We start from the raw sequence: 12,729 nt of genomic DNA on the forward strand, positions 1-12,729 counted from the left end.
GACTTTTTTTGCCTTACTATACTATGACGATTCTAAGACTTTTTTTGCCTTACTATACTATGACGATTCTAAGACTTTTTTTGCCTTACTATACTATGACGATTCTAAGACTTTTTTTGCCTTACTATACTATGACGATTCTAAGACTTTTTTTGCCTTACTATACTATGACGATTCTAAGACTTTTTTTGCCTTACTATACTATGACGATTCTAAGACTTTTTTTGCCTTACTATACTATGACGATTCTAAGACTTTTTTTGCCTTACTATACTATGACGATTCTAAGACTTTTTTTGCCTTACTATACTATGACGATTCTAAGACTTTTTTTGCCTTACTATACTATGACGATTCTAAGACTTTTTTTGCCTTACTATACTATGACGATTCTAAGACTTTTTTTGCCTTACTATACTATGACGATTCTAAGACTTTTTTTGCCTTACTATACTATGACGATTCTAAGACTTTTTTTGCCTTACTATACTATGACGATTCTAAGACTTTTTTTGCCTTACTATACTATGACGATTCTAAGACTTTTTTTGCCTTACTATACTATGACGATTCTAAGACTTTTTTTGCCTTACTATACTATGACGATTCTAAGACTTTTTTTGCCTTACTATACTATGACGATTCTAAGACTTTTTTTGCCTTACTATACTATGACGATTCTAAGACTTTTTTTGCCTTACTATACTATGACGATTCTAAGACTTTTTTTGCCTTACTATACTATGACGTTTTATGACTTTTTATGCCTTACTATATTATGACATTTTATGACTTTTTATGACTTACTATACTATGTTTTATGACTTTTTATGCCTTATTATCCTATGTCGTTTTTATGCCTTACTATACTATGTTATTTTTATGACTTTTTATGCCTTACTATATTATGACATTTTATGACTTTTTATGACTTACTATACTATGTTTTATGACTTTTTATGCCTTATTATCCTATGTCGTTTTTATGCCTTACTATACTATGTTATTTTTATGACTTTTTATGCCTTACTATATTATGACATTTTATGACTTTTTATGACTTACTATACTATGTTTTATGACTTTTTATGCCTTATTATCCTATGTCGTTTTTATGCCTTACTATACTATGTTATTTTTATGACTTTTTATGCCTTACTATATTATGACATTTTATGACTTTTTATGACTTACTATACTATGTTTTATGACTTTTTATGCCTTATTATCCTATGTCGTTTTTATGCCTTACTATACTATGTTATTTTTATGACTTTTTATGCCTTACTATACTATTTTATTTTCATGAGTTTTTATGCCTTATTATACTGTTACGTTTTTATGACTTTTTATGACTTACTTCTATGATGTTTCTTTGCTTTACTATACTATGTCGTGTAAATGATTTTTTATGCCACACTATCCTAGGACATTTTTATTCCTGACTATACTATGTCATTTTAATGACTTTTATGCCTCATTCTTCTATGACAATTTAATCACTTTTTATGCCTTGCTATAGTACAATGGTTTTAGGGTCAAAATACTATGACGTTTATATGACTTTCTTACTATACTATGAAGTTTTCATGACTTTTCATGTCTTCCTGAAAAGATGATTTCTTATGACAGGAAAATGAAAAAGTGAACACAATCAGACCAACAAGTCAACACTTCAATGTGGCTGGTTTTATTTGTGCATGGAGGACAGGTCTGGTACAAGGCACACCAAGGTCTCTCTCTCTGAGTAACAAAAGTTTGACTGCTTGTTCGGTCTTTTGCATGCCGATGTGCGTGACAAGCTGATGATGATCTGGAGATGTTTGCGTCGGTGGGGCCTCTTAGTTGTTGCACGTTCTTCTTTAGACCTCCTGATCATTCTCCATCTGTGGGGTTCTAACCATATAAGCAAACACCAACATTCATCAATTTAACAAGGACCTCCAGATATGTCCTAAATACCTTGTTGTCCTACACATATATACAGTCAAGTATCACTTATATTCTAAAGTCAAAGTTATATGCATGTAAATACCTTACACTTTTCTGTGTTACTATACAATGACATTTTTATCACTGTTTATGCCTTACTATACTATGACTTTTATTTTGCCTTCTCATGCCTTATTATACTATGACTTTTATTTTGACTTTTCTTGCCTTACTATACTATGATGTTTTTATGCCTTTTTATGCCTTAGTATACTATGACGTTTTTTTGTCTTTTTATGCCTTACTATACTATGACATTTCTATGCCTTACTATACTATGTTATGTTAATGACTGTTTATGCCTTACTATACTATGTTATGTTAATGACTGTTTATGCCTTACTATACTATGATGGTTTTTGGGTTAATATACTATGACATTTTTATGCCTTACTATACTATGACTACAATGACTACTATGATACAATCCCAAAAGAGCAACCAGTCAGCACACATTCACACCTATGAGCACCTTAGATTCGCCAATTAACTTATTTTGCATGTCTTTGGACTGTGGGAGGAAGCTGGATTCCCTGGAGAGAACCCATGCAGACATAGGGAGACATGCAAACTCCACACAGAAAGGCCCCAGGCCCGAGGTTCAAACCCAGAACCTTCTCTCTGTGAGGCGACAGTACTATCCACTGCATCACTGTGCCACCCTATATCTTTTTCATGCCAATACTTTGACTTTTTTATGTCTTAGTATACTATGACATTTTTATGCCTTAGCATATGATTTATGATATATATATATGACATATATGTCCCTATACCAAGAGTGATGTTAACATATGTGTCACCTATAAGAGGATATATTATTATGACATACAGTATATAAATCGTCTGGATGTATATATTTTATAACATATGTGAAATACTTATCGTAAAATGCAACTTTATTAAAACAACATCCTTATTCAAATTTTATGTTTGTATATGACATTCTCAGTATTTTCTTATTCAATTAAAACATACATGTCTATTTTTTATATTTACATATATAATCTGAACATACTGATAGGCTTTGGGATGGGTATATATTTATGTAAAATATATCTATAATAGTAAATATAAATATATATATAAGTTTATATAAAAGTGTCATATGTAATTTCTACATATGTAATTTCTACATACATTGGCTATACATACATACATATATGATTTTACTTCATATGTACACATATTTCATGTATGTAAATTCAACACATGTACACATATTACATTTGGATATGTGAATTCCTGAATGTAAATTTAGATTTTATAAACCGTTTGGCTGACGGCATTAAAAAGCCAATCTCTTTGTTTTGGAGGGGTGGCGGGGTTGTTGCGTCCCTATGTTCAGACCAAACCTACGCCCTTGTGTTGCAGTATTCCTCCGCTGTGATGGATTATCTGTGATTTAGTTTTGTCTTGTTGTGTTGGATATATACAGCCAAGGTAAATGCAATAGAGGCCAAATCAGTTGTTACTATAATGGTTTTCCAGTGTTACTGAAAAGTTACAGAAACTATAAGTATTTAAAATATTTCTAATGGTGTAAAAGTAAATTATAGGCCGCACCTTTACTTTTATTTATTTATTTTGGCTTGTGTTGACAATCATAACTGATGTAAGGAAACCTCGTACAGAATCAATGACTACATTTAGCTGTTTTTTTGTTCTAGCTCTTGTTCAAATACTTGTCAAACAGTCAACATAGGAGGAAAGACAATCATTTTAATATTCGTTATTTGGCCACCCGTTTTGTTTACACTGGGACTAGATTACGCATTCAGATCATAATTCAAGGACGAGATACACACTGAAATGTGCTGAATATATTTACCCCAAAACCCCCCCTCACAAAGGGAAACCAAATATATCACCGGAGTCGGGGTGTTTCCCCCTTTGCGGTTTCCGATCCTATGAAGCTTTGTTAATCGTCTGTGGTGTGTGTTACTAAAATAAGATTAAACGATGAACACGTTGCTAGAATTAGCAATCACTGCATGACTCTTTGAACCACACACGAGCCTGACAATCGTTCCCATGTGAACGGACCAGCGGCATGTAAATAAGACAGACATGTTTGCGCTTCCAAATCAGTGGTAACTCAGACAGAAACGTTTTTCTGACAAACTGACAGCATGACAGGAGCAACGGGGGACAGCAAGTCACATTTGACGAAATTCCACGTCACCTGAGATCTCGCAACCAAACTACCCCTCTCTTCCACCGCAGGTTTTCAGCTTAAAATTTCCGCCTTCTACCAGGAGTGGGGTTCGAACCCACGAGGACTATTGTCCATTGGATCTTAAGTCCAACGCCTTAACCACTCGGCCATCCTGGTCGGTACACTAGTCCTCCCAGAGATTGCGAGGATCATTAAAAGACAAGACTGACATAATGATCTCAGGTATGTCTACCTGAACAAAGCCACGACGCTACAGTGCAAATAAAGCCAGTCATGCTTCCAGTAAATGCCCCCACAGACCGCACAGCTCTGCTGAGGAAGTGCAATCATTGCACACCCGTTTCAACACTGAGCAGAGGCAGTTATGTCTCAGCAGTGTCCTTCTTTACTGTATAATGGTCTCAGTCACAGAGCCTCTCAGCTTCAGTTTACCAGACGTTAACTGGGATTCCCCCAGTATCACACACAGGAAAATAAAGGTCTTTTTGATTTGACTATCATTACAGGACAAGAGAGCGAAGCCTGCTGTGCAAACAGAAGGTCCTCTGACCTGATTAGTTTCCCATTCTCCCTGTTGTTGTCACACTGCCTGAATGAACAAATATGTACATGTGGAAAAATCAGAAACCTGCCCTATAATGCAAATATGATTGACTTTGGGTGTGTGTGCCAGTGTGTGATCATTAACAGCTACAGGGAAACATGGGATTAACGCTCAGTCAGTTTCATCACTGAAAACAGGAGGCGAGTCTTGAGAAAGCCCTGGCTTATAGCTGGTGATAACTCTACACGGGGGAGGCCAGAATGAAGTTGTACGGTCCACACCTATCTATCTTGCCTCCCAAGCTGAACGCAATCGAAAGCTGTGTGTGTGTGTGTGTGTGTGTTGTATTTACTGTATTTCTAAAGAGGTGTTAAGCAATGGCTGTAATAAGAAAAAGTCCTGCTTTCAGTTCCAGTTTCAAGCTTAGCTATAGACTTACATTCAGGCTGTCAAAACTAGCCACTCTAAGGCATTTATTTCTAAGTAAATTATACTTTACATCACTTAAATATTTCATAGAACAACTTACAAACGTACAAAGCTGAAAGTTTAAGAACAAGAAGGCTTGGAGTTATGCATAAAATAATAGCCTAGATGTCTTTACAGTTATCTTGCAAAGGCTGGTCTCAGTAACAATCAGGAAACATAACACCCATATCGCACTGTGCATATTTGCATACGAATGTGTGGTTTCAAAATACACCAGACCTTTTTCTCAGACCAGTTCAGTAGAGAAAATAATAATAACTGGGCACTTCTGCTGCTTAATTTAAAATTGACTCACTGCTTCATTAGAGCTCAATAAATACACAAACTAAAACAAAATATTACAGGCATCTTTGCGTAGGAAGCTGATTTGAATCTAATCTCAGTATTTTGATGTCACTGAGAAAAAAAAAAGACTGATGATGTCTCAATTGCAGCAAGGGAAGCAACAGCAAAAGAGTTTCTTGCATGGATTGTTTTCCTTGTATTTCACAGCCTTCTTGATCTGAGTTGAAGCCTTGATGACGTAGTCCTGAGTTGCACTGACATTTGCTTCTATGTTATCCAGCATGCAGCCCTGCTCCTCCACCAGCGTGGCCATCTGGAAGAAAAGCTCATGAATGTCTCTGATGCGGCCCTCCAGCTCCAGGAGTTCCTTGTGCCGGTTCTCGATCTCGCTGAGAGCAGACCTGGCAGTCTTTCCTTCCTGGAGAAGATTATCCGAGAAGACGTTCCACTTGCCCGTCTCGATCATCTCGTCTATCTGCTCCCTGCTCACCTCCTTGCCCATGATCTCCGCTTGTCTCTGGATGCGGGTCTTGCAGTTCTCCCTCTGGACCATCTCAGTCTCGTTGTACTCAGACATGGCATCGTGGAAGGCCCTGGTCAGAGACACATACTGTGAACGCACCATGCGGGCTACAGCTGAGGTAGGCCCGTGCTCCTCTTCCAGGTCCTTGGTCAGCTTCCCCAGTTTCTCCAACCGTGCATAAATGGCCTCCCCTCTGGCCTTGATGTCCCGTCCCAGAGCGCTGGAGTCCCGTTTGATGCTGCTTATCCTCCTGACGGACGTGAGGAACCTGGTGTTTTGCTTCCCAAGACGCTTCACGTCCATTTTGAGCAGCAGCATCTCCTTCCTCATCGCCTGGGCCTCCTTGTAGATGCCATCCATCATGTCTTCTCCCTCAAACACGATGGCATGTTGCTCCAGATACTCCTCATCGTCAGCGGTGTGGTTGTGGTTCTCCGCGGGCCTGCGCTCCTCCTCTGCAGGCATGGGGGTGAAGGTCTGCAGCTCACACAGTCGGTCCCTCATCTCACCTGCAAGAGGAGTCAGGAGCTTTTTACTGACCATCTCAAAAAATAAGTGTATTTGCCATCTGGCAGAGAGATAGATGAAAGGATCGGTGACACTTTGACACTTGAATCTTTTTGTTAAATATGAAGCTACAGCCAGAGAATGGTTAGCTTAGCTTAGCATAAAGACTGGAAACAGGGAAAATGGTAGCCTGGCTCTGTCCAAAAATTTAAAAAAATCCATCTACCAGTTGTAACAATTAAACATGTTAATTTGTCAGCTTTACAGTTGGTGGTAGATTTTATTACCCTCAGACTGAGCCAGTCCACCTGTTTCCCTGTTTCTTTCTTTATGCTAAGCTATGCTAAATGGCTCCTGGCAGCTTCACTACAGAGTAGAAACAGGAGGAAACAGCAAGTAACGAAGTTACTAATGTTATATCTCATTTGTTTTATCTGTAACAAAACCAGTGGAAAAACAACATCCTGTCATTTTATGGGGGCTTATGTACTGGACCATTTCTTGCTTCTGAGCAGTTACCAGGTCACCAGCAGAGACCTCAGGAAGTGGTTCCAACTAAGAAAATAGTCACCCCATAAAAAAATGTCAAGATGTAAAAAGAAAACCCAATAAAAATTGTATAACAGAACTTTGTTTTTTATTCTGTCCAGGCATATTCATCTAATTAACCCCTCAGATTTATTTTGTGCCCCTTTGGAGGGGCTCAACCCTTAGATCTTGAACCACTGGACTGAACAAACTGTAGAAAGGGTAGTGAAACTAACTCTAACCCTCAACCAGCTGCAACAGTTTTTTTAAACTTTAATAATTCTGGTGTTGTAGTACTTCTACTTAAGTAAAAGATATTAATACATATTCTACCTCTGGTCTCATCCTACATAAAAATCCAAACCCTTCTTCTCATGCCAGTAAAACTAGAGAAATTAGCAACACAATGAGAAAATCTACTAATTTCAGCAAGATATGGACACAAGAATTTTACATGTTGTGAATGAGTTGTATCAGCAGAGGATCATAGTAAAAGTATATTGTAATTAATATGGGGTTACTATTTTACAGAAATATCATGTAACTATATCATGTGTGCATGTTTTTGTGCATGTCAGGATACTTTTTGTCTGTGCAGTGTAACTTGGAAAGTTCAATATAGAGACTTTTTTGAAAAGAAGCATAAAAGCTGCTCTATAGGAAGCTGATGGGCTACTTCCTCAGCTGTGACGTTCTCATCGCAGATAGAAATTAATTACAGGGCGTCGACTTAGACTCGCTTATTTCCTAGTGAGAGAACCTGTTACATATCGTTAGTGTGATACTTAATGTTAAGAAAGTGTTTCACAAAACGAAATAAATCACACTAACAAACCTGAAAGCATCATTGGCCATGACAAGCCAGGAGGATGGGGGAAAAAGAGAAACTAGACAACACTAAGAAGCTGTGACAGAGATCAGCGTGTGGGTCAGTCCCGAGTTAAGACCCCAGAAATGATTTAATCGATTATTTGAACCATTATATCGACCGGATAAGAGAAAACAGAGCTCACATACCTCGTTGTGTTGTCCTCCAGCGGTGCTATGCTAGAAAACTCACTAAAACAGGAGACGCGACATCGGAAAGACTCATTTCCTCTTTTTCTCTTCGTTCTGTCACCAAATTTCAACATGTACAAGAGTCAACTGTCTCCCAGTGTTTTGAGCAGGTCTCTCAGTCACACACTCACAGTACACTGCCACAGTGATGCAGCCTGCAGCAGGTACTAATGCGGAAGATCACGCCTTCTCCTCTACATTTCACACACTTCACCGTTTCTCTGGTTTGAGTCAGTTTCATGTTTTTTTTTTGTTTTGTCTGTTTTGTTTTGTTTTTGTTTAATGTGTAATTTTAGATTTTTGATGATTTGTGAGGCGTCCAGTTTACTGTCAGGATGACACAAGACAGACATTACATTTTAAAAACTTTTTCTTTATTAACAAAGTCTTCCATTAAATTAATGTGAAACAATAAAACATAATTTGACCTTATTATACTAAGGTCTATATATAAGATCTATACTTATAAAAGTGTACAGGAAAAAAACAGAAGTTGGCTAATAGTTTCACCACAAAGTAAATTTAGTTGCTGTTGCATGGAACTTCCATGCTGTCCACAGTGGTGAAGTATATTTAGATCATTTACTTAGTAAAAGTACAAATGCCACATTGTAAAAATACTCCATCACTGACACTGCTGCTGGATACATGATGTTACTCCAGTATAAAGGTCCATAGGTCACTTGCAAAATGTATTAGAAGTATCAAAGGAACAGAATTAGTAGTACCATTGTATATTATATTATTGGATCAATATTACTGATGCATTAAGTAGCATTTTACTGTTGTGGTTAGGACATAGATCATTTCTGCTGCTTTATATAAAGGTGGGAGAAGTATTCAGACCCTTTAGTGACGTAAAAGTAGCACGACTGTTAACATATTCTATTACAAGTAAAAGTCCTGCATCGAAAATGTTACTTAACCACAGTAGTTGAATGTAACTAAGTACATTTACTCAAGGACTGTACTTAAGGTACTACACTCCACCACTGGCTTTCAATCATACATGACTATGTTATATAATTGAAAGTTATGTCTGATTCCCTATTGATTTATATTATTTGCTGATATGGCTGTTTGCAAATTATGCTGATCATTAGTTTGATAAATCTCATATATATATATATTGATCTCTCGTTTGTTTGATGTATGTTTGCTCTCTTTTTATCCAGATAAAAACAGTATAAGTTCACCTCATCATCATCAGTGTTTAAAGCGTTCAATGAATTGTCCACAGTGTTTCTCCTCACCCTGGAAACCGGTGCAGCTCAGTTACAGTCTCACAATATTTTACGATCATCAAAGGCTCCAGATACGGCTTAAAGGGTTGCTCATTTATTTTGTAGTGCAGTTTTGACCACATGGACCAGTGGACCTGATCCAAACCCAGTGGCCCCTCATCAGACCTAATTGTAATAACATGGGAAGCAGCCACAGAACAGTTTCTTGAAGGGGTTGCTCTTATCGGATGCAGTGGCTCTCTCCAGCTGGACTATTCCTTCCTGAACGGCCACTTCAGCATTTTGGACATTTTTCTGGATGTTTTGGACGGCGACCCCCTGCTCCTCTACGAGCACGGCCACATCCAGGAACAGCTCCTGGATCCCCTCGATCCTCTTCTCCAGCTCCACCAGCTCCTTTTGACGACTCTCGATCTGGAGGAAAGCGGAACGGGCCGTTTTGCCCTCCAGCTGGACGCTGAACACAGTCAACTCCTTGCCCTCCATCATCTCCTCCAGCTCCTCCTCGCTGACCTCCCTGCCCACCACCTCCATCTGCCTCTGGATCTGACGTTTACAAGCCTCCCTGTGACTCATCTCTGTTTCATTGTAGCTGAACATCACCTCCTGCAGAGCATTGCTCAGACACTGGTACTGTGTCTGAGCTATACGTGCTGTGGGGTCAGCGCTGCCACGCTGGGCCTCCAGTTCCCCTCTGAGAGCGTTCATTGTGTGCAGCCGCTGCAGCACACCTTCTGCCCTGCTTTTAATATCTGCCCCGATTGCATTGGAGTCCCGCTTTGTTGCTGAGGCGTATGTGGTCTTGTTTAAGGCCTGGTAGTTGACATCTTTCAACTCGCTGATGTTGTTCTGGATCTGCTGGATCTGCAGACGAATCTGCTGGGCCTCCTGTAGGACACCATCCATGTCCTGGTGTGAATGTGACGCTGCTGCTGCTGCTGCTGCTGCTGCTGCATGCTCTGACAGGTCGTCCAGCTCCACTGTGCTGAAACCCTCTGAGTCAGTCTGCACCTGCTGTAGGTTGCTCAGTCTGTCTCTCATGTCTGAAAGGAAGATGACACAGAAAGAGAAAAGATTTTGATCTATTCAGCTGGATGTGACAATTTGTCTGTTGGGTCCAATCTCTTACAAGGGATCACAAGATAATTAAACCTGCTATAACGGGTTTTTTGGCCACTGCTGGACAGCAGAAACAAGCTGTAATCTGAGAATTTACAAGGTGAAAATTACTTGGTGATGGAACAATGTCAAACACATAAACAAATGCAACCTTTAACAAGGGGGCACAGTAGACACTTTCATTTTAAAGCGTCACAACCGACATAAGTTGAGAACCATTGAGAAAAATTAGTGTATTATAGATCTGGGTGTAAGAATTCTCTTTTTGTTTTGTTGTAAAAACTGGGAAGAAAAACACACTAAATGACAGACGCCACAAGATCAGGACTCATTAGTAGCAACAAAGAAGCGAGTACTTGTTGTTGTGTTAAATGTCTCCCTGAGCGCAGCTGAAGGCGTCTAACAGGCCGGGGTTCAGTCGAGCAGGAAAATATAAAGCTTCTGTAATCAATATCCACAGCAGGCGCGAGCATCTACTTCTCACTCTTCTGTATCATGTTATCTTAGAAGAGCATACTTGAGCTGCCAGGTCATTCAGTCTCATTCATGACTCGGCAAACGAGTTTTCAAGCAGAAAAGTACAGCGTAGAAGGATTTCAGCTGGTTTCAACTAAGGGGATGTACAGTTCTTACTTAATGTCAGTGTTTTAAAAGTGGGATTCATCAAAAACAGAGGAAACATCAGTAATTCTTAACAGCCTGACAAAAAGCAGTTACCAACCAGCAGCACGAGGAAGTCTGGTCGGCATTAGTTGATGTTTACAAAAGAAAAATGCAAATTTTTCAATATTCTTGACATATTTTTCTCCAAGAGCCAGAGTTAAGAGGCCACAGATGTCAAACTGAGGTTTCTCGTCTGTCAATTCAGATGTATAAAGATTTGACCTAAAAGACCACTGTAGGTAAACCTCAAACACATTGAATACGTCAAACTATACTGATACCTTACTTGTTCAGCTGTTATCTATAGAGGGTTTCTTCACTTTCTGTAGCACAAGCTGATCATATAGAAATCCAATCGCTCAATGGATCCGAAGTGACGGCTGAAGAAAGAGTGAGAGCTTTTTTTAAAAAATGTTAACCATCATCACTGATACACCTGCTTAAGAGGAAACAGAAACAAAACGGTCTGCATTCCTCTCGTGTCACATGGAGGCACAAGGAGTGACGTGCAGTAAGGTAAAGCCAAGCCTCTCGAGGCTCCATCATAAGGACGATCACTGATATACCTGTGTTTACATTCTTCTATCTTGGGTCAGCTGTGAATCAAGTATTTTTGTGTTTACTGATAGATGTCTAAGTTGTGTTTAATGTCTAATGAAGTGACAAAGGGTTGTGAAAAGAAACTGATGTTAAGCTATGACCTTGAAGGGGGGGGAAAGAAAACCAAATATGTTAGATAACATCAAAGACAGAAGTCATCACACACTGACATTGGATGCCGAAAGCCGACAGATATAAAGAGGAAGTATTTCAGATATGCTATCTTCCAAAAGGGGGAGGAGGGACTGAGGCCTTAAGTTGTGATAAGAAATGATCAAGTCTTGCAGAAGTCAGTCTGTCTTGCCACTTGTGCAGGCAATAAACGTAACCTTTCCTTTCAGTGTGATGAAAAAGCAATCTGACCGAGGCCTCGTTCTCACATTGCACACGGGGAAACCACCAACCGTCAAGTGACTATCAATCATGCTGCCAGAAAGAGAAGCTCAACTATATTTGAACAAAGCAGATGGATGGCTGAGGTGATGTGTAGGACGCTGTGTGACACAGTCATTTCCACAGCCAGCAGTGGATTGTATGTGATTAGTAATTTCCATCAGCCTCCATGGGCCTGAGTCATACTGGCTTCGTTTCTCAAAGGGGTTTTTAAGTAAAGTTAATCTGTCGGCACACACTCCTCCAGTGTTCAACTCTGACACTCGATTCTTAAGAAGAGAAGCATGAATGGAACCAGTTGAGGCTAAAAGATCCCCCCAAGAAAACCACGATGCAAGCAGCAATTTCTCTGTTTCACTGTTTCGTCTCTTGTTTCATTCACTTGGTCAAAACCTGGCGTGTTCACACATTCATACAGTTTATCTGGTTTGTACTTTACTCTAGAGAAGGGATTTTGAACGCAGGACTTTTACTTTTGTAACATCAGTAAAGAGCCTGGTTCCTTTTTCACCACTGTGTATCTTTGACTGAGGACTGTGCTTTTTTGGTGGAGTATTTATTTTGCCCAGCAGATGTCAGTAGTACAGCAGTACCTGCACTCGTG

General features: G+C 39.2%; 2 protein-coding genes and 1 non-coding gene across 4 annotated transcripts; all 3 read right to left on the bottom strand.

Annotated features, from left to right (window-relative positions):
- Positions 1–3,281: 3,281 nt before the first annotated feature.
- On the bottom strand, positions 3,282–8,224 carry stx11 (syntaxin 11). Its single transcript, XM_022750179.1, has 2 exons — positions 8,065–8,224; positions 3,282–6,521 (listed from the first exon to the last, which is right to left on the bottom strand). The coding sequence occupies exon 2, from the start codon at positions 6,514–6,516 to the stop codon at positions 5,629–5,631; it is 888 nt and encodes a 295-aa protein (XP_022605900.1). The 5' UTR covers positions 6,517–6,521; positions 8,065–8,224; the 3' UTR covers positions 3,282–5,628.
- trnal-uaa lies at positions 4,245–4,327 on the bottom strand. Its single transcript has one exon. It is a non-coding gene; the product is annotated as a tRNA-Leu (tRNA).
- A 737-nt stretch (positions 8,225–8,961) lies between the features above and the next one.
- On the bottom strand, positions 8,962–11,571 carry LOC111225364 (syntaxin-11-like). Of its 2 annotated transcripts, none has more exons than XM_022750180.1 (2): positions 11,419–11,571; positions 8,962–10,393 (listed from the first exon to the last, which is right to left on the bottom strand). In XM_022750180.1, the coding sequence occupies exon 2, from the start codon at positions 10,389–10,391 to the stop codon at positions 9,516–9,518; it is 876 nt and encodes a 291-aa protein (XP_022605901.1). In that variant the 5' UTR covers positions 10,392–10,393; positions 11,419–11,571; the 3' UTR covers positions 8,962–9,515. The 2 variants fall into 2 exon arrangements, with proteins under 2 accessions (XP_022605901.1, XP_022605902.1); XM_022750181.1 differs by having other exon boundaries at positions 11,414–11,571.
- Between the last annotated feature and the right edge of the window lie 1,158 nt (positions 11,572–12,729).

This window comes from Seriola dumerili, unplaced genomic scaffold (assembly GCF_002260705.1).
Source record: "Seriola dumerili isolate Sdu_G_001 unplaced genomic scaffold, Sdu_1.0 BDQW01000149.1, whole genome shotgun sequence".
NCBI lineage: Eukaryota > Metazoa > Chordata > Actinopteri > Carangiformes > Carangidae > Seriola > Seriola dumerili.

What these genes read in the sequence shown, in the direction of transcription:
- stx11 (XM_022750179.1), bottom strand. Translation starts at nt 6,516, where the DNA reads ATGAGGGACCGACTGTGTGAGCTGCAGACCTTCACCCCCATGCCTGCA.
- LOC111225364 (XM_022750180.1), bottom strand. Translation starts at nt 10,391, where the DNA reads ATGAGAGACAGACTGAGCAACCTACAGCAGGTGCAGACTGACTCAGAG.